This window comes from Lucilia cuprina, chromosome X (assembly GCF_022045245.1).
Source record: "Lucilia cuprina isolate Lc7/37 chromosome X, ASM2204524v1, whole genome shotgun sequence".
In the NCBI taxonomy this organism is placed as follows: Eukaryota; Metazoa; Arthropoda; class Insecta; order Diptera; family Calliphoridae; genus Lucilia; species Lucilia cuprina.
In genome coordinates, this window is record NC_060949.1 from 2031421 (window position 1) to 2054778 (window position 23358).

At 29.7% G+C, this 23358-nt stretch overlaps 1 protein-coding gene across 1 annotated transcript in view; it reads left to right on the forward strand.

The window, feature by feature from the left end:
- The window catches only part of LOC111678283 (serine/threonine-protein kinase WNK1-like), a gene marked incomplete at its 3' end in the record, with an annotated part of 219934 nt that overhangs the window by 77930 nt on the left and 118646 nt on the right, over positions 1 to 23358 (forward strand). Inside the window, exon 6 of the mRNA XM_046950156.1 lies at positions 1503 to 1634. Within this exon, the coding sequence (XP_046806112.1) occupies positions 1503 to 1634 (132 nt within the window). The remainder of the gene's footprint in view (positions 1 to 1502; positions 1635 to 23358) is intronic.

Consider the following 23358-nt stretch of genomic DNA (forward strand, 5'->3'; position numbering starts at 1 on the left):
CTTTTAATTTAACAAACATTTTGAGTTGTTCATTAAAGAGTAAAACCACCGTTTTTTGTCTTTGTTTCTCAAAAATACATCCATTTATAAAAAATATGTTTAAAAATATTATCTTTATTCATTAGCTTTTATTCATCCACAATAAAGTTATGGATGAATTTAGACACCACTTATGAAATCCGAAGAAATAAAGTTTTACAGATCAAATATCGTTAGATATACAAAAAAGTTACCCAAATAAAATTTCGGAATTTGTTAATGGTAAATGGAAAATGTGTGCTGGAATTATTCAAAATCATTATTTAATTTGAAAAGCTTGAAATAAATACGGTGCTACATACGTGCAGAATTTTTTGTGGATAATTTTCTAAAAGTATAAAAAGATATTGGAAGATGAATTCATCTATATTTTATATGAACAATGCTTTATATTTCATAAAAATCAGATCAGTAGTTTTTTGTATGCCTGAACGTAATTTTGGTTTAGTAATTGTTTTACAAAAAGTTGATGTAAAAAGGGGCGTGGGGTCCGACCCAGATCCTGAGATCGGTATACCAAATTTCATGTAAATCGTTTCAGTAGTTTTCTGTAAGTTTAGAATATATAACAATTATGTAGAAAAAAGTGATAAGTAGAATCGTTACGTCAAATCATGAATTTATATAGCCCATTAATCCACTTTAGAATGGAACTATTAGTGTTCTAAATTTTGGTTCAACATTTTGTACGTGAAAGTGTAAAAAATAGATTTTCTCTTTCATATAATTGTAGGATAAGATATAGGTAAAGATAGTTTTATAAAAAGTGGGCGTAGAAAGGGGCGTGACATCGGATAAAATTCTTAAATATATAGCCTATAGTTCTTTCCGAACTTATACCTATCGGTATGCAAAATTTCATGTTAATAGGGTTAGTAGTTTTTGCATATTGTGATTGCAAAATTGGTTTATAATAATTTTACAAATAGTGGACGTAAAAAGGGGCATCCGATTAAGGTCTTATAAAGGCTATTGTTCTTCTTTGGGTTAGAAATATTTCAATATGAAAGGTCAACCGTATTCTATTTTTTTTGTATACTTCACTATGTGTCCCTTTTATATTAAAAAGATCCAGTTTTTTTTTTAAATCCACATGACACCTGTTTCCATACCACAGTCACGGGGCGAACAACAGGCCCGATACAGACCTAGGTGTATTTCCTCGGATTTCATGTCCATAAATCCTTCTTTAAAACTAACTGACTTATACAATTTTTCATTGCAATTTATTATACATTTCATTTATTAAAATGTACAAATTAGGAATATCATTTATAAAAAATAAATTTAACAGCTAAGCTTTATAGTTTTAACATGTATCATAATTCGGTATCGGTTGCCAACCTTGGACTATTCATTGACTACAGTTTTATTATAATTTTTTAAAGAAAATAAATCAACAATTACTATTTTATTAAAAAAGTAAAACTTATTAAACAAAATTATTTTTTATACATTTTCAGATAGCACAGGATTTACTTTCGCAATGTCAAAATAATTCATTTATAGAAATGATTAATGATATTATACGCCAGGTTAAATCAAATCCTAACAAAATTCCGGTTCCAGCTGTTTTTAAAAGAAATATTGAAATGGTAAGATTTTTATAATAACAAAAATATTTGCAATACTGTATAAATTGATGTATAATAGCAATTTGAAATTTTTACGAAAATTATTATTATTTTCAAAACTATTAAAGAGTTCTGGTCGAACGAAATATTCGGAGATTGTCTCGGATTTTTGCCCATATCTACGTTATTTGTTGCAGGATATTGCTGATTTTATATAGTAAAGATCTCGAAAGCATATTAAATAGAATTATTGAAGATTTCTATCCCAAAGATGTCTGGGGTCTTCTTTTACAAAAATCTTGAACAGTACTAGAGCGTAAGTTAATAATTTAATTATTTGTCTGCATATTTGGCGAGTTTCGTCAGAATTCCGATATGGGGTCCTTGCACATATTTGTTTGTGAATTTTTCAGTAGATATGCTGTTTATTCACATAAAATTGGCATCAATGTTTTGAAAATTTCAAAAAGAAATAAAGTAATTTTCTGAAGGAAATTTTATATAGGGGTGTAGGGTCAATTGTGGGTCGATCCTTTTTGGTTCGAATTTCATCGCTTCAATCGTATTTTTAAGCCATTAATGAGAGTTGCAGTATTTTTTTGTAGGGGACCTTATTTGGGGGGTAGGGTCAATCATGGACCAATCCTCATAAAATTTTTTAGATAGATTTTGACTCGTATGAAACTTACTTATGTCGAATTTCATCTATATACTAGTACTTTTAAGCCAGTAATTAGCGTTAAAGTCATTTTCTGAAGGCGACTCTATATGGGCGGTAGGGTCAATTATGGACTAATCCTCATAAAATTTTGCATAGTGATTTTGGATCATAAGAAACATACTTATGTCGAATTTCACCGCTATATTCGTATTTCTAAACAAGTAATGTCTGTTAAAGCTGCTTTTCGAAGGGCCACTTGTATGGGGGCTATCCGAAAACGTGGACCGATATTGTCCATTTTCAATACCAAATAAATCTTACCTATAAGAAATATTTATGTAGCTCTTTCTATTCGGACTCTATCGTGCATTCAACAGATAGACAGACGGACGGACAAATGGCCAGATCGTCTTAGAATTTAATGAGGACCCAGAACATATATGGATCTATGACCAATATTTCGATGTGTTACAAACGGAATGACAAAATCAAAATACCCCCCATATTTTATGATGGTGTAATGAACGTTAAATTTATTTTATTAATGGGACCTTATATGTTTATTTATGGGCCGATCTTCCAAAAAAAATTGTTATAGAGATTTTGGGTCGCATAAACAAAAACTACATAACGGAAACCCCTTATGTTTAGGGAGTTCTCTGAATATAATTAGAATTGTAAAATATTGGTTCTTATTCAATAAAACTAACACTAATTACAATCAGCCACTCAAAGACATCACCGTATATCACTATAAATCTTTTATATCCAAAAATCTTGATTTAGTACCTCATATTTTGAATGCATTACTTTATGAATAAGATACAGTATTGGTATTTTGATCTGGATAGTTATTTCAGATATAGAATTTGTTACATATGTGAGATGCCACGCAAATTATCTCAGATATACGATTTTTTCCATTTAGTTCATATGAGGTTCCAAGCCTCCCCGAATGAATGTCCGCCCTGTTTTCTACAAAATGTTCAGATAAATACTAAAGTTCTTTGGGTGAAATTTAAATAATTTAGTTCTATCAGTTTCTCTGATAAACGAATTTTTGTATTTAATTCACTGGTAGTCCGCTAATTTATTAGCCAAAATGTAAACAAATTTCAAGATTGTAATTGTAATAGTTTCAAAGATAAACGAATTTTTGTTTTTAATAACCATGGTAGGTTCAACGCTGTTACTCCGTCTAGCTTTTGTAATCATATTGACTCTAAAGTGTACACTTTTCTCCATCTGATCTTCTTACTATCTACATCACTTATATCCGACCGAAAATGGAATACAACTATCATGTGTGGGCCGGAGCTTCAAAGTCTATTTTGGAGCTACTCGACCACGTACAAGAGAGGGCGAAGGTACTTATTGGTGACAGTAGAGTATCAACGGGGGTGTATTTCACTGTTCTATCGATACTACAATGGAATGTGTTCCTTTGAAATTAGGGAACTCTTTTTTTTTTTGTCAACAATAAGTAAAAGTATTCTGGAATTAAGTGCTTTATTATTTAAAGAATAATCCACGTTTTTAGCACACTGACTTTTGTAGGTAAGTCGACCCGACTTACATGTTATATAATATATGGACATATTAACTGAAATATAGTTTGTATTTGGGCATAGGTTAATAAAAATTTGGGTCCCAATGGTTTTCCTTGGATAAAAGTCGCTAATCATTGAAAGACAATTAAGCGTTTTTTCTAATTCTGAGTGTCGTTTAATTAAATATATATATGACTGTTCAATGGCATTTGTTCTAAAGGTCAAAACTATTTTCATATTTGCGAGATCTGAATTTTCTATAATTTTATCAAATATGCAATCCGGAAGAACGCTATTTAAAGTCAGCAAAATCGGTCTATAAATACCGCAGATTTGAGTAAAAAACCGAGACAACCTCTAAAAATTGTAATAAAAATTGAAATTTTTTTATCCATGCCATTTTTACCATACGGTAAATATTGTTATTGTACTTGTTTATAAGAGCAATGTAAAGCAAGAGCAGCAAATTAAGAGTAGCAGAGTGAAATCTGCACTATTATGTTGTTATTGAAACATAGCCTTCGTTTTTCAAAAGTTACGTTTTGAATTTTTTATAATATTAAACCTAGATACATGAAATTAAGTATGAAAAGCCCGGGTTAAGTAAGAATCCATAAAAGTGAAGTTTTTCGTTTTTCAAAAGATATTTTTCAATTTTGTATGAAACATGAAATTAAGTATGTAGGGAAAGGAGTAAGGGAAAAACTATAAAAGAGGACTTTTTGGTACTGTAAGAATTATTTTATTTGTAAGTAAAACAATCCTTTACTATATTGATTTTACTTACAAAATTAAAATCTTAAGTACAAACAAAAATCTTAAAACTAACTAGAACTATGATAAGAACTCATGCGACTTAATGTGCATTCAATCTTATCAAGTGAAACTTCTTATCAATGCGTGTGTATAGCAAGCAAGTGATAAAAATAAATATGATGAAAATATATATCATATGTTAGTATTGGACACATGCGCTGTCGCACTAAATATAAAGAGTCATAAATTTAAATAATATAAAATATTTTATAAAATACAAAATATAAAAAATATGTTCAAGTGTTGAACATTCTGCGGAAGGCTAAGGTTATAACAGAGATTTTTCTTAACTTAATTAATCTTCTTACATATAATAGAATAAGTATTATAATTATAACTATCACTAAAACTAAAGTGTTAAGTGATGAAACGATACATCTCTCAGCTTGATGTTCTGTTTTTTCAGCTCTTCTACGTGTGTCTTCAATTTAGAAATTTCTTGGTCAATATTCACAAGAACGTTACCCAGTGGTTTTATGAAATTACCTTTGTCTACGTTGGCATCTCTCGTCAAGAATGATTGAAATATACTGCCTAAACTATCCTTCATCTCTTTGTACTGCTACCAATGTTACCTCATCAATACGTGCAGTACAATCTTCATATAAAGTTAGAATCCCTTGCCGCGGCAATTCTAGTATCATTTGCTGCTGATTGGAAAACTATATGTGTGCTGATGTCTTTTTATATGTCTTGAATAGCTTGAATAGTGAAGCTTAATCCAGAAAGGTTGGTTCTCAATTTTCTCGTATTTACAACTGAAAGTTGTATCTTCAATAAATGGTACTGGTACTATTTTTTAGATTTGCGACGACTGTCGATTGAAAAGTGGTATTTTCAGATCGATCACCAGTTGGCTTCCAACAAATAATCCAGTGCCTGTTAAAAGATGCCAGATTTCTTTTAACTCAGTTCCACTATTTTTTCCGGGCAGAATAAATTTTCCAGGAATTAATTCTTGAATTTTAGCGATTTCCGACTGAGGGAATCGAGGGTTAATCAATACGGGGTGTATTTGTCCATTATTTAAACTAAGCAACAAATCGATCGCCTCCTTTTGACTTTCGTTGCATTCATCTAATAAATCGTGCAGTTGCTTAGTTATCATAAAGAATCGTATAGACTCCCTATACACAAAGTGACGTTCCCTCATTGTAGCTTTCATATCCGCAAAATGAAGATTTACTTCTTCCGTAGTTCTTTTCCGTAGATTAACTGTAGAATCGACTACTGATGTTTGCTTTTTGGATAATACTTTTAGATCTTCTTGATTGCCTACCAGGTTTTTCATGTTATTCTCGATGCTCTCTCGGTCATCCTCGTCCATTAAGCCAAACAATACATGATAGGTGCATCTCGTCTTTTACGTATTTTGTTATTGAGAAATTAGCCATTATTGGTTTCGAGCTTATTTACCTGGTATTCCATATTCGTTATCCCTGATATTTAAACGTATTCAGTTTAGGGCATAATTCTTTCGATTGATTTTGTAATTCCACTGCTCTGTTCAACACTTCAAAATACGGTCGCATTTCGAAATATACTACAAGATTCCACGATGAAGATACGTTAATTTCGTTAATAGTATCTAAGTATATTGTCGTATTGGGTTTTATTTCACGAACATTAGTAATATTTTCTGCTCTGGATGAGCCGCACACAGTTCAAGTTTTGGAAGAGTCTTCCTGTTCTTAATAGGATTAACCTTGCTTTTTGCAGCTACTATAGTTATTGATGAGCTAGTTTTCGCATAAACCACTGCTGCGTAAGCTTTTTCCGAGGCGTCTGCAAAAACATGTAACTGAATTGATGATTGATTTGCTTGTGGAATCCATCGCTTTATTTTTGTTAGTGCTGGTAAGTTCTGAGAAAATGTGTTCCACTCTTTACTAAGATTTTCATCCAATGGATCATCCCAGTTGGATTGCAGTCTCAACAGATGTTGTAGAAACAAGTTTGCTGTCACAGTAATCGGTGTTAGCCATCCTAATGGATCGAATATTTTAGCCAGGCGTGATAAGGCAATGCGTTTTGTAATTTTAGTGACCTCTTCGGGCTGCTTTCTAAAGGAAAAATTGTCCGTCGTAGGGTTTCATTACAATCCCAACGTATATCTAGTACTTCATTGTTTTCTGCTGTTGAGTCAGATCTCACAATCTATATACAGTGTCTCTCATAAGTATTCGAATTCAGGTATAATATGAAAAGAAACCGAATTTAATAACATATTTTGTATGCAAAATTAATAAATTTATTTGTTAAATAAATCTAGACAGTCCTTAGCCTTGATATCACGCTTTTTAAATATTTAAATATTCACATTTACTTAAATTAATTAAACTTTTTTAAAAAAAAGTCTATAAAATTACTTCACAAAAGTATTCGAATTTTTCCTGTATTTCATGATTGACCATATTTTACGAAATTGGTTTAAGAGGTTACTATCAAACGAAAGGATTTATTTTTGGCCATTTGGCCCTCAATTTTGGGGCATTTGTATCGTCTTTTCATATAATATCATTAAAATTACAATTTTTTAAACATATTTGCCATTTTTTCTCTTTTTCCAGAGATAAAACCAAAATTTAATATTGGGATTTAATAGATTCCTTGAGGTATCTAAAAATAATATTTTTTGTTATAAGGATCTGTTTTTAAACATTCCATGATATATTTTTGGTATCGTTCTTCTGTTTCTAATTAAATTACCTGAATTTTAAGACTTTTTCATACCACTAGGATCGATATTTTCCGACAAAGTTGGCTAGTATAATTATTGTAGATATAAGCACTAATATATTTTAAATTTTCAAGACATCGTAGCACTCCAAAACATGCCTTAATAAAACGTCATCCTATACAGTATACTTTAGTTTTTACTACTCATAACATTCATGATTATGTTGCCCATTACAACAAAACTGTATGTTCAAAATTTTGGGTTTATTTTGATCATAGTAGATAATATTTAAAAAGATATCAATATTTTTGAGTTAGACCATAATGATGACATTCAGCCTAGAGGTCATTGGTTATAAAAAGAATGATTCCACTATATTGAATGGCGTTTCTTCGAGGCATGCTTTGGAGATGTACACTTTCACAATATATTAAAAACTTAAAACGTATAACAATATATAGAAGACAAGTTTCCCCGAAAAATTTTGACCCTAGTATTATAAAAATATACTTGAGTTCCAATAAATTGTATAGAAGAATGATTCCAATAATATATCTTGGAACGTTTAAATACAGATTCTTGTAACAAAAAATATTATTTTTAGATACCCCAAGGGGTATATTAAATCCCAATAACAAATTTTGGTTTTATCTCTGGAAAAAAGTGAAGAAAATACAAATATTGCTAAACATCGCCATTTTAATGATATTACATGAAAAGATGGTACAAATGTCCCAAAATGATAGTTACCCCTTAAAACAATTTTTAGCAAAATAAACATTCGATTCTAATTTTTGTGTTTCGTATAACATAGTCAAATATGAAGTACAGAAAAAATTCGTATACTTTTGTGAGGTAATTATATGGACTTTTTTTAAATAAAGCTAAATTAATTTAGGTAAATATGAATTTTTAAAGTTTTAAAAACGTTTTTGTACTTTTTGAAATTTCTATAATATTGAACCTAGAAACATGAAATTAAGCATGTACGGGTCGGATTAAGTAGCGACCCATAAATAGGGACTTTTTGGATAATTTTTCGTTCTTCAAAAAGTGCTTTTTGAACCTAGAAGCATGAAATTGAACCCAGAAATGTGAAATTATACATGTATTGCCCGGATTATGTCAGAACCTCAAATAGAGAACATTTTGGTACTTTTCGTTCTTCAAAAGGTACTTTTTGTTGTCAATTGTAATAATAATTTGAAACAAATAAAAAAAATAAAGCTGTAAGTTTAGTGGTTTCTTTTTTATAAACATATATGTATGTTAAGAATTTTTCGATCTCACTCCTTATATGAAATTTTGGTTCATAAAAAAAAATTTGAGTATAGTTTCATAAAAATACTAGTATTTTTAAGCCTGTTATGAACGTTAGTAATTTTCTAAAGCGAACCTTATATAGAAGACATGTCGAAATGTAAACTTTAAAACTTTTTGATGATGTAAAAATATGATAAATAAACATTTTATAAAAAGTTCGGCGTACGGTGTTCGGTCAAAATTTCGCCAAACACCGAACATTGGTCGAACCTCACTAATTAGGAAATGCGATAAAAGGAGTATTTTTGGTTCTTCAAAAGGTACGTTTTGAAATTTCTATAATACTGAACATAGAAACATGAAATTAAGCCTGTATGGACCGGATTGAGTGAGATCCGATAAAAGGAGTATTTTTGGTTCTTCAAAAGGTACGTTTTGAAATTTCTATAATACTGAACCTAGAAACATGAAATTTAGCATATATGGCCCGGATTAAGTGATTTCCCATAAAATGGGTGCTTTTGATACTGTATCGTTCTTCAAAAGGTACTTTTTGAAATTTCTATAACACTGAACATAGAAACATGAAATTAAACATGTATGGCCCGGATTAATTGAGAACCTCAAATAGAGAACATTTTGGTACTTTTCGTTCTTCTAAATGTACTTTTTGAAATTTCTATAATATTGAACTTAGAAGCATGAAACTATGTATGTAGAGCCCGGATTAGGTGAGAACCCATCAAAAGGGGAATTTTTGGTACTTTATCGTTCTTCAAAAGGTATTTTTTGAAATTTCTATAATACTAAACATAGAAACATGAAATTTAGCATGAATGGCTCGGATTAAGTGAGAACCCACAATAGGGGATTTTTTTGGTACCTTACGTTTTTCAAAAGGTACTTTTTGATATATCTAAAATATTATAAACCTAGAAACCTGAAACTAAACCTGTATAAAAAGGGACTCTTTGGTAATTTATCGTTCTTCAAAAGGTAGTTTTTGAAATTTCTATAATACTAAACCTAGAAACATGAAATTAAGCATGAATGGCCCGGATTAATAATAGGGGACCCATAATAGGGGACTTTTTGTTACTTTATCGTTCTTCAAAAGGTACTTTTTGATATATTAAACGTAGAAACATGAAATTAAACGTGTATGGCCCGGATCAAGTGAGAACTCATAAAAGGGGACTTTTTCTTACCTTTTTGTTCTTCAAAAGGTACTTTTTTAAATTTCTATAATATTAAACATAGAAACGTGAAATTAAACGTATATGGCCCGATTAAGTGAGAACCCATAAAAGGGGACTTTTTAGTATAAATGTACCTTAAGAAATTTCCATAATATTGAATCTAGAAGCACAGGGTATACAGAGACGTCACGAGCAAAAAGCTATTTTCCTCTCTTTCGCACAAAACGAATTCAATGATTTTTTTAGCTGTATTTTATATACCTCTTCTCACCAAACAATTTCAATATCAAACAAAAGCTGATTTTAGACTTTTTCAAATGTCAAAAGTGACATCTCTGTATACTTTGTGCTAGAAGCATAAAATTAAGTATGTAGAGTCCTGATTACATGACAACCTATAAAAGCGGATTTTTTGGTACTTTATCGATCTTCAAAAGGTACTTTTTGAAATTTCTATAATACAGAACCTAGAAACATAAAATTAAGCATATATGGCCCGTATTAAGTAAGAACCCATAATGGGAGACTATTTGGTACTATTTCGTTCATCAAAAGGTAGTTTTTGAAATTTCTACAATATTAAACCTAAAAGCATGAAATTAAGTATGTAGAGTCCGGATTAAATGAGAACCTATAAACGGGGACTTTTTGGAACTTTATCGTTCTTCAAAAGGTACTTCTTGAAATTTCTATAATACTGAACGTAGAAACATGTAATTAAGTATGTATGACCCGGATAAAGTGAGAAATCATAAAAGGAAACTTTTTCGTTCTTCAAACGGCCTATAAAACGTCCCGCTTACAATGTAGCGGGTTATAAGCTAGTATCATATAATTTTCTTAAGTGGAAACCAAATTTTTCCAAGTGTTTGGATATTGTTTCTTGAATATCCAAACACTTGTAGCGTATCAGCTCCAGTTAACAAATCATCCATGTAAAAGTCCTCCTTAATTCTCACAGCAATGTATTCATTTTTACAATGGTTTGCAATTTCGATCAGGGTTCGAGTCGCCAAAAATGGGGCTGAAGTTGTACCATAGATTACAGTAGTTAATTTGTATTGCTCAATCGGATTATCTGGATTCCTTCTCCATAAAACATATTGGTACTCTTGATCCGGTTTGTAGATTTTTATTTGGCGAAACATTTTCTCAACATCCGCTGATATTACACATTTCCAAGACCTCTATTTTGTAATTATGTCAAATATGTCCTTTTGTAGCTTTGGACCTATTTGCAACACGTCATTCAGGCTTCTACCATTTGTCGTTTTAGAAGACGCGTAAAACACCACTCTTACTTTTGTTGTAAGGCTGTTTTCTCGTACTACTGCTTGATGAGGTAAAAGGTTGGATCAACTTTCTCCATATGGCCCATTAACAGCAATTCATCCATTGCTTTTCAATAATGGATTTTCGTTAAGTCGCCTCTCTAGACTCATAAAACGATCAATCGCCTTCTTAAAAGAATCCTGATTACACATTTACCATCTTCATCTCTTCTTGTTGTATCGGCATACAGTTGTAGATAGGGTTGCCACCCTGGCTGGACTTGGCTGGATTGTCCAGCTTTTTTGGTGCTTGTCCAGTTTCAAGCTAAAATTTAATTTGTCCAGCCAAATAGAATTTTTTTAGTTTACTACAATAACTTGGCAATAATTTTTATGTTGTACTTATGTTATACAACTAAATGTTATTTTTTGTTTTGTTTTTAGTATTTAATTTTAATTCTTACATACATATGCAAATATGTATGTGACAGACTAAACCGAAAAAATTTAAGTTTAGATAATTAAATTTTAAAGAATGCAATGAGTTCATTTAATTGTAATATTTTTAAATAATAATACATATCGTCCCTGTTTTAAATATTATTACTACTACCTTCAGGTGCACTGATCAGCTTAAAACCACTTTATCGGGCGAACAAATCTTGTCCGTCCTTCCGTTAATATTTTTATAGGAACTTCTTATTTAAAGCACATATGGTACTTATATGAAAAAAACGAAGTATATTTACCATTCCGATTTTTATGAAATTTGGTGGGAGTAACTTAAGTCCACAAAATTAAATTTCAAATGGAAGTAAAATTGCAATTTCTAGACTAATTTAAAATTCTGAATAAACAGATGCTGTGATAATAAGTCGAAATTCTGAGATATTTATTAGTATAAATCTAACTGATATTCTTAAGTAACATAGCTAAGGAAAATGAAATCAAATGATGACTCGCGAAAATAATCATTACCAAAATATTGGAAATTTTATTCCCTACAAAAGTTGTAAAAACATTTAAAATCATACGACGATCAATGATCGCTATACATGCAAAGATTTAGCCGTGAAGTTATGGATGCAATGCTTACATTCGCTACACGTTATTATAATTGGTCAAATATACCCCATAAATTCTCTTAACTCATATTTCAAAAGAAATCTTCAAATCTGTGCTTAAATGGGAAAATTTTTCAATATAAAAACTGTTTTCCAAAAAGTCCTATGTGAAGTTTTTTTGAAAATACGTATTAAATATATTAGTAAACAAATAAACAATATAAAACTAGTAAAATAGGTCTATAAGAATCGGAGATATGGTCAAAACTAAAATTATTAACAAATTATATTTTATAGAATTTTTGATTAAGGGATGTCAAATAGTATATTTGCATAAAAATCCAAAAGTCCAGAGATATAGGCAGTGATAAGTCGCGATATGACAAAAGTAGTTTGGTGTATCACTGTGAAATTATTTATACAAAACCAAAATTAACATTTTGTCAGTATTTTTATGTCCAGCTTTTTTTGTTTTGTCCAGCTTTTTGTGAATCGGAATCTGGCAACTCTAGTTGTAGACAATTATCATTCTCGACTGCTGTATTTTCATCTTCTACTTCCTCTATCTCCCAGAACCTTTTAATGCTAGTTGTAGCCACTGATTTTCTCTTGCTGTCACGGATTACACGAATCACCCCAGAGAGAATCCATCCTATTTTAGTGCTCTGTCCAAGTATTATATCTTCCCGATGTACACCAATTATTATATCAATTCTATCAGATCTGTTGAAATTAGGGTCTGTCAGGGTGAAAATTTTCCATTTCTACACATCATAATTAAATGATATATCGGGATGCGTCGAAACTAATTTATGTAATATTAAAGCTTCAGCTGTTATCTTCTCGTTGCTTATAAATCTTGGATGTATTTCCAGATTTATTTTTTATTTTGGCACTCCTACCACTGTCTGTTCAAGCCTTTTATTCTGCGCAATTGCAAAATTTGTGCAGCTTCTTCACTTATGGATGTTATTTGGGATTCTTGATCAATCAAAGCTCTTAACGTTATAAATTGCCGATGTAAAGATTTTACACGTACTTGAGCAGTAGCTAGCAATACGCTACTCAATGTATTCGTGCTTATTGTTGAATTAACTTTTTGCTTCTCAAAATGTATAGTTGTATGGTGAAACATTCCACACTTTTGGCATTTGTTTTCACTTAAACATTTTTTACCTTTTTTTGTTTAAGACAATTGTATCACCATTTGTGACGGGTTACTCCAAAAATTGTTTGCATGAGTAGATTTCGTGTCCTGACTTTTTGCAATAAGGACAACTGCGTTTTCCTGTAAACAAAGTTGTAGACCTCATTGTTTGTTTACTAAAATAATGTTGTATTTTACTTGTTGAAGCTTCCAAATCTTGATATTGCTGCTCGAGAAACTCCAGCACATCTCTTAACTCCTGAATCTCCTTGGATTTTTTTGTGTTCTGCTCATATAAAAGCAAACATTCTTTATCCAGTTTTCTGATCACAATGCTGGCAATTATTGGATCAGCGTCTCAAATATTGAAGTTCATGGCTTTCAACGCATGTATGCACTGTATTGTTGTATCCAATAGGCCTAACTAAATATAAAAATCTTAAAACTAACTAGGACTATGATAAGAACTCATGCGACTTAATGTGCGTTCAATCTTATCAAGTGAAAGTTCTTATCACTGCGTGGGTATAGCTCGCAAGTGATAAAAATTAATATCATAAAGGCATGTGTGACAAGACAATGGTTGATTTTTCTTATCTTAGTATTGGACACATGCGCTGTCGCACTAAATATAAAGAATCATAAATTTAAATAATATAAAATGTTTTATAAAATATAAAAAACACGTTCAAGTGATTTGAACAGGTACTGACTTTTTTACCACATCATGGTAAAGGGTATATAAGATTCGGCTCAGCCGAATTGGTGTATTATTATAAGTTTGTCATTCCGTTTGTAATTTCTATAATATAATTTTCCCAACCTATAAAGTATATATATATTCTAGATCCGTCTGTCTGTTGAAATCAGTTTTTAGAGGTCCCCAGATATCGGCGAGATCCGAATCTTCAATAATTCCTTTAGACATGCTTTCGGAAAGATCGATATTTAAAATCAGCAAAATCGGTCTATAAATAACGGAGATATGAGCAAAAATCCGAGACAACCTCTGAAAATTTCATCAAAAAATCCACATTTGTATCATGCTTTATTAAAAAAGCAACAACAACACTGTGAATTGGTTAAAGATGTACATGTGCGTGTGTAGATGTATTTGGGTTTATTCAGCTGTGTATTTCGTTTTGTATGTTTGGATGACGTTGGCGTCATTGAGTTGTGTATTTTATTTTTGTGAATTCTGTTGAGTTGTTTATTTCGTTATTCTGTTATGAATGTTTAGATGTCTGTTAATTTAATTGCATTGTGTATTTTGTTTTTTATTTTATTTAGCATTGTTGTTTTTCTTTTTGTTTTGCTTTTGGTGTAATAATAATGTACTTTGAAAATAATACATGCTCAACTTTACGAAAAAAAATTCGTAACTTCAATTTTCGTAATATTTACAAAAATTTCGTGTATAATACGAAATATTATTTAATAAAACCCTTTTCTATTTTTACGAAAGTACGAAAACCTTTCGTAATATTTTTTTCTTAAATTTTAGCGAAATTAAACATAATGATATTAATTATATTATAATTAAATAAAACTACAACATTTTTATAAAATTTAAGAAAAAGTATATTATTTTCATAAAAAAAAACAAATTATTTTCATAAAAAATAAAACAAATTATTTTCATAAAAAAATTGAAAATTCGTGTGGAGAATAATTTTGAACTAAAATTAGAAAATTTATTTTAAAATGAACAAAAATGTTTGAATAAATTAATATTTCGTAAATTTTACCATATTTATTCAAAATTCCATTTTTTTCAATTTATGTAAATTAATTTTTTTCAAGAAATTAAAAATTTATAAAACTAATATGTTTAAAATAAACTATGGTGAAGGGTATATAAGATTCGGCACAGCCGAATATAGCACTCTTACTTCTTTTTTTCTACTTTTAAACGCAAATAACTTACAATAGCGCACAATAATATACGTACTATGTGTCTCTTTAACAAATAATTCCAACAAATAATTTGAAAAACTGATCGAAATTAACCGGAATTCTAAATATTCAAAATACTTCATTGACCTGCAAATTCTACTGAAAAACAATAAAATGCAACAACAAATGTATCAAACTTTGTTTTTATATTATTTCTTGGTTTTCCAATTTAACACAAACTATATTCTCAATTGGAAAACATACATTTATTTTACCTATTTTTTCCAATGTGATTTATTAACTAAAAGTAAAATTCTTAAAAAACGTAGGCAAAAAACTTACTTGATTCACTGTATAAATATGGAAATTGTCCTTATTCGTTTGACATTCAAATTTTAATAGGATGACTACAGTATTTTTTATAATTGTATGTACCTCAAATTTTAAATTCCTTTAAAAAGATCTTACCATCAAAAAAAAAAAGAAAGAAGTACGGGTTATACCACATAACATATGTGCTTTCGTACGTAAAAGATTTGGTTCGTGTGTGAAAAATGCTGTTGGATTTAAATTAAATATTTGTATTATTTAAAATCTTGTTCTGCTCTTGTCCAATCGTGTTGTGTGCTTGTAAATAGTGAATATTTTCGTACTCAGAACAATATATGTTTTAAAGTTTAATCTTAAAAACAGCAGACAATACGGATTTAATATATATTGTATTGATATAAATGTATAATATTTTACAAAACAATATTCATAAAAATTATTGATGACTGTTTCTCAAATGTCAAATAACCATCTAGAGTACTACTGACAGCTACAATTCAAAAAATATTATTTTTCAAAATCAGCACACTCAAATTATCTTAAATGTAAGTTTGTAAGAAACATTAAGGGTAAGAGTTACGAAGAAGAGTATAAAAATCGCTTTTAAAATTTAAAATTTAATTTTAAAAGGAGTAACAATCAGAAAATAAAAAACAGAATACGGGTTATACCATATAACTTATGTAAGGTTTGTTTCGTGTATGTAAAATTCTCTTGGATTAATATAAAATATTTGTATTATTAAAATGAAAATCATAGTAAGAACCATATAGTAGTATATAGGCGAAACTAATTGTCAAGGACCCTGTCAAAGACCTAACTGGTGAGAATATATTAGTAGAAGCACAAAAATAATCACAGTTGTTCAAAAGGTACTAAATAAAAAATGTATTTTTTGGACGTTATTCTTTGTGTGTTATTATTGAAATTTTATATGGCAGTGAATGAAAATATTAGTTATTTATCGTTTTGAAAAAATATTTTATCTCAAAACGTATTATAAACACGTCTTTTTGTTATTTTTTTGTTGAATTAAAAAAAGTATGTAAAATACTTTATTAATTTTCAATACTAAAATGTACAGCTTTTCATTTTTCAATTTTAATTAAAATAAAATGTCAAAAAATAAAAAATATTTTTTTTTCGTTTGTAAAATATAAATTATTTTCGGGGTTTTAAATAAATGAAAAGTGTTGAATAAAATAATAAACATTAAGTTTAAGTGATAAGAAAAACTAATAAGTGGTTATATCCTCGTAATTTTGTGAAGAAAATTTGATGTTTAGTGAGTGCGTTTAGTTCTCACAAGTTTGTTTTATTCTCTCAGAGCTCGTCTGTGTGAAGAGAATAAAAATCTTTCTTTGAAAACCCCTTCAGTTTCGCCTATATATATATACTCTATGGTAAGAACGTTGATCTATGGTTTAAAGTTTAAACTTTTAGGTGACTTATTTCTCATTGAGAAACTCTGTCGTTTAAGCGTTTACTTCTTAATGGGATTTTTCCCATTTCCCCCATGAATGTATAGTCGAGCATAGCCGACCATGTGATACCCTACACCAGTCAGTATGTAAAAAATGGGAATTATTTAAAAAAATATAGCATTTCGTGTGTTTGTTAACTTTATTCCGGAAAATTTTATTTATTTTTTGACAAAAAAGAGATTTTTTACAAGAGGGTTCAAAGGGGAGTAAGGGAATATATGTTCCTATCCTTATAAATGTTGGTAGATGTCAACTTCAAAGTTATTTATGTGGAATTTAAAAGTTTTATTAAAGTTTATATGTGAATTTTGACCTCCAAGTCATTTTTTGAAGAGAGTTTGTATGGGTCAAATGAGGCCCGACCATTACAAAAATTGGTAATGCCATTAAATGTTCTATAAAAGTAAGTTTTGCCGACTTTTGTTGGCATAATAGAACTTAATTATTAGTCCAAAGGCCCTACTCGGGGGTACGATTGTTGGGGGCTAGGAGAAATAATGAACCGATATTATCCATTTTCAATGTGCTTGGGCCAAAAAGAGTGTGCGCCAAATTTCATCAAATTATTAAATTATTTCATCAAATTATTAAAATTGCGAACTGTACCTTGCGCACAAGGCTTACATGGACAACCAGCCAGATTTAGACCAGAATCGACTCAGAAAACGATTTTAAGCCTATTGGTATACTTTAAGGTGGGTATAAGACGAATATTTTTGTATGTTACAAACATCAGCACAAACCCAATATATCCTCCCCACTAAAGTGGTGTAGGGAATAATGAAAAACCTTTCTGTGTTTTTTTAGAATATATTCAACACTACAATAGAGCATGCTTTAAGCATTTTATCACTCTTCTTTAGTATGAGAAAAAAAAACCGCATACAATACAGATTTAATCCTAATATATATTATAAATTTCTTTGTAAGATTGTTTATTTGTTTGTGCGTCAATCACGCCTAAACGGATGAACCAATTTTCTTCAAATTTGAAACTTAGAACGATATATGTCTGGAAGCGTCATTAGGCTATATAACTTTCCGAAAATTGGACCAGAAGAGGTAAAAAATAGGTGAAAACGACGAGAAATGGGAAAAAATTGGTACTTTTGTTTATAAAAAAATATTTTTGGCTATTTTAATGCGAAAATATTTTCGATTTAGCATTCTAAAATGTCAGAAATATGTATTAGCAAAGTTGCGTTGTAAAAGTTGGAACAAAACTGGTATCAAAAATTGGGAGAAGTCCGAAAACTGGTAAAATCGGTACTTTTGTGCTTGAAAACGAATTTTTGTATATTCTTATGTGAAATAATTTTCGTTTTAGTTATCTAACTGTAAAAGCTGTGATACACAGTTGTCAGATCTTACAACGTTGTCAGTAAAATGTTCAGAAAATATCTAACAATCGTCTGAACTTATAATTTTTTTTTGCAACTTTGTCAGACTGACAATATTGCAAAACTAAATTTGTAAGTTGGCAGTGTTATTAGACACATGCACATTTTACTACCAACGATCTAACATAGCAAAAGAAATTTTTCTTAGCAATTTTCCGTTGTGAAAGTTTGGTTAAAAATGAAAATGATAAAAATACTTTCGATTAAACTTTTAAAGGGTCAGAAATATTTACTGCGAAATATTAGTTGCGAAAGTTGTACCAAGGCGGGGGGGTGGGGCTTTGAAATAGGCATGTGGGTAATTCAAACTTAACGGGTAATTATGTGTAGTTTAGGTACTTTTTCGGAAATATGCAAATATTTGAGAAGTATTTTGCTATAATCAGTCAAAAGATATATTTTAGAAAAATTAAATTAAAAAGGGGGTTTTCATAAGGACTTTAAGAAATTTTAAATAGAAATATAAAATTATTATTTTTTAAATGAAGAAACAAAAGTAATTTCTATTTATATACTTAAAATTTTAAAAATTTAATAAACTAAAAATTTACTGATAAAAGGAAAGAATTTTGATGTGTAATCTTAAAATGATATAAAGTTATTGAATTTGTCTGAATATTAAATTTATAAATATCAATATTTTTACTAAATTTTGTGATGCAATTACATATTATTATGACAACGACTGAACCGAAATTTATAAAATTTGAACCACATACTTCAAGACTGTTTTGGAAAGCATTTATAGAAATTATTTGAAACATCAATCAGAAAGGGGAAAAATTAGTACACACTTTTTCTCTAAGTCAATGAATATTAATTATTTTAAAGCCCCTTCACACGAGCACACAAGTAATATGATCTGTCAAAATTTTATGTAGAAGGATACGGATACAATCGTCTAAACAAAATATGTAATGAAACCTTACTACATTGAGTAAAATACTGATGGAAAATTTGACATTCGTATGACTCCCTTCGTTGCATTAGATCAGAGATGTATTTTCTGTAAACTCAAAAAAAGTGAAACAGCCTTTTCCATCTTACTTTGTTATTGTTTTATAGCAATCGTGTAAACACAAAAAGTATAAATCATATGATTTTTATTATCTTTTTTGAAATACGGTAAAATTCCATATCTTACTTTTTCATTAGACTTAACGTGAGTAAACTGTGATCGTATGAAGGCTTCTTGAGGAAATACATATTGGTTTTAGCTTTCTTAGTTTTTAGTAAAGTACGTTTTCAAATGCTTTAAAGAGTTTAAATTTTTAAAAATCCAAAATTTTAAGTATTAATATTTTTAATTGTTTTGAAAAGGAAGAAAATATGTGGTTTTTATAAATTTTGTAAAAGTTGTTCTGAATTATATAGTTTGAATGTAGATTTAAATTTCGACATATTAATTTCAGGAGTAAAAAGCAAAGACAATATTAATTGATCTATAGATTTAATATTATAAATCACTTCAAATCCCGGGCAACGCGGGGTACAAAAAACTAGTATATAAATATGTTTATTGTATTTCGAAAGCAGCACACTCAGTGAAAGAGAGTAAATAAAATTAATTTAATAATTTATGCTCAAATTTACATTGAGTCCATTTGGAAAATTACTAGTACTATTAGTTCTAGAAGTATACTATTACTTTTTCAACCGATTGCGTGTTTTAGAACTAATATATTACTAGTTTTTTTTATATGAAAAAAGTCTTCATATTTGGTGGATTTGCCCCAATTTCCCCAGAAAAAATTATTACTCGAAAAATTTAATGATTTTTTATTTTATTTATGAAAATACTTATGTATTTGCACTAGATTTCATTCAGGTTGGTCAGACAGGATACTTATTTTTTAAACATTTAATGAAAAAAATGTATGTTGCGTAAAATTAATTTCTGTAAAGTTACGAATATGTATTTCAAATACATAAAGAAGCCATTTCAAAGTTTCACATTTGTTGTGAATCTAAAAGGTAAACCTTGTAATAAAAAGTCAAACTATTAAATATTATGTAACACTTAAATAGATGACTCGTTATCAGCTTTTACGGTTTGTTCTTACTTCGGTTCCGAACGGTTGGCTTTAAACAGTCTTTTTTTCTGTGATTGAAAGGCTTTTCTTAATGTAGTATCTGGATCATCAGCAACTGCAGCAATGACATCTAAATAACGAAATAAGTATATACGTTATGCAAAGCTTTTAACGATAAAGAAGTTTATAGATAAATTTACCTATCAATGCAGAATAAAAATTTTAAAATTTTTTGATACTCTGTTTTCCATGCGTACCATCTACTCCATGATTATATTGTCCAAAAATTTCTTTTAGGTATCGCCCAACATTTCCTTTCAATAACGATTTCATTCGTCGTAACTACAAAAAGGCAAATATTAACCCCCGGGACTGACGTGGTAGTCTGACAGACACCAAAAAATCAGAAAATTTTGATTTTTCAATTTGTAACTTGTCAATAATCACTGTTTAATAAAATAATTACGTAGACCCTTAAACTATTAACAGAAATAATTTAAGTAGGTTTCAAAACGAGATCTTAGAAAACATAAGCTTTCAAAAAATGGTGTCCAGCAGACACTACGTCGGTAAAAAAGTTATAAATAATGCACGTCGGTTCCAGAGGGTTAAGGGCCTTATGCAAAAACGATTAGTAAAGTTAACAATTGTTTGCTACACACTTTTTTCATATAAAAACAGGTTTTAATAACCATTGTTAACTTAATAATCGTTTTTGCATAAGCCAATAAAGCTTTTATTATACCCTACACCACTTTAGTGGGGAGGGTATATTGGGTGTGTGCTGATGTTTGTAACATAGAAAAATATTCGTCCAATACCCACCTTAAAGTATACCAATCGACTTAGAATCATTTTCTGAGTCGATTAAGCTATGCCCGTCCGTCCGTCTGGCCGGCTGGCTGGCTGTCCATGTAAACCTTGTGCGCATTAATTAGATGAAATTTGGCACACCCGCAGATAATTAGATGAAATTTGGCACACCCGCTTCGGTCCATTATTTCGACTAGCCCCCATACAACCGTACCCCCCAAATAGGGTTTGGCTTATAATTTATTTAAATGATGTATTATGTAAACAAAAGTCGACAAAACTTATTAAATGATAAAAACAAATATTACAAATCGACCTTCTAAACTTTGAACTTTAATAGTGAGCTCTTCACAATGGATACACTTTTTGTTGACTAAAAATAAAAAATTAGAAAAAATTAACGGTTAGTAAATTATTTATGTATATAAAATCGATAAATGCAACAAAAAACCTTACTTTTGGTGATATATTTCGAACTGGACAAAGTCTAAATGCACTTCAAAAGACATTCTGTATTTAAAATGCATCAATACATAATTTGTATGAAATTCGAAAAAAGCTTCAAGTGAATAGATTGTTTTGTCTTAGATCCGTTTTTGGCCTTTAAGCGGAATGGACTATAAGCGAAAAGTACTGTAGATGTATGCTGTCTAATAGTGTTTGCGTAATCATTTTCATTCTTATTTTTTCCAGTGGCGATTGTTTTCCCAAAAACGATTGGTTATGATGCTCAGGATATTTTCTTGTTGCAAAACCTTCATCTTCAATTAAATTTCCGCAAACTGTGCTGTACGTGTTTTGATTTTTTTGGCCACCTGTGTGCATTTTGTACACCAGCAAATGACTTTGCTGGTGTATTACGACACATGTTTCGAAATTGTAAAGAAATAGTCTTACCAGAAATATTAAGGCTACCATTTAAAACATTAACTTCTTCAACAAGGCCTTTAAAAAAGCATTTCTTTAACGTTTACGAGTTTGATAAGAATAGGCTGCGTTCTAGAACTCTTGAATATGTTAAAACCATTAACGTTAACATCTAATTCCACCGTTGCATAGTTCTGAAAATATCTTCCACTTTTTTAACTGTAATACTTTTAACTGCAATTTTAGTAGTTAGAAGTATTCCACTTTGCAAGCAATTCTTCCGCGCAGCTTCTAGTAGGTTTAGTTTTAATTATTCACTTTTTTAATTTTTGCCTCAATATATTTTTTTCTGGGATCCTTTGGGGTTCGTGTTCTTGTGTGACTTCTTTCTCCAAACACATTTGAGGCATAATGTTATTTTCAAAATTTTTACACTCTTTGAAGTTTTCTTTATATTTTTCATAATATAACACTCTTTTTTTTATATTTAAATACATGATTCTTCACCTTTTACAATATCTTTTGGATCTATTCATTTAAAAAATGTTTTAAAATTACCTTTTAATAATATTTTAAAAATTTATTGTTTAACAGACAAAAACACAAAAAACGAAGTGTAAAATAATGTTAATATATTTTCCATGTAAATAAAAATAAAAAAATAATGGAAGGTTTTTAAAAATTAAAGAAATAATGTAACGTGTATAAAAATATCCTCCAAGTACTTTTGCGCTCATATACGGTGCTATAAATGTCAACTAATTGAAAATATTTACGGGATAATGTTGTAAATAGGCTTGTGTATCAGGAATTAATATTTGTTAAGCAGTTTATGTCGTTGATTCACTTTTATTTAAATTCCTATTATTTTTATTATTCCTCACGAAAGTGAAGGGTATAAGGGTATAACTTTCGACAAACAAGAAATTATCTTTATGTTTAACAATAGAGATTTCTCTATGTATAACTCCATCAAAAAACTTCCAAGCTCTCATTCTCTTAATTTGGTAGTTACGTACGTGTGTTGGAAAATAAACCAGGGAGCTCTATTGAGAGCTCGCTGCGCTTGTATGCTCTAGTGTGTCCTAATCAAAGACGAAGGAATTTGATTAAGTTTAACCTACGTATCTCTTGTCCGCCATGTAGCCATAAATAGATGATCTGTCGTTATTAATTTCCTTGTACCACCGAGATGTGAAGTTATAAGTACTATTTTTGTCGATTGCGCTGTAGTGGCTGTTAATTAATTTCTTTATATCTCTGCGGTTAAG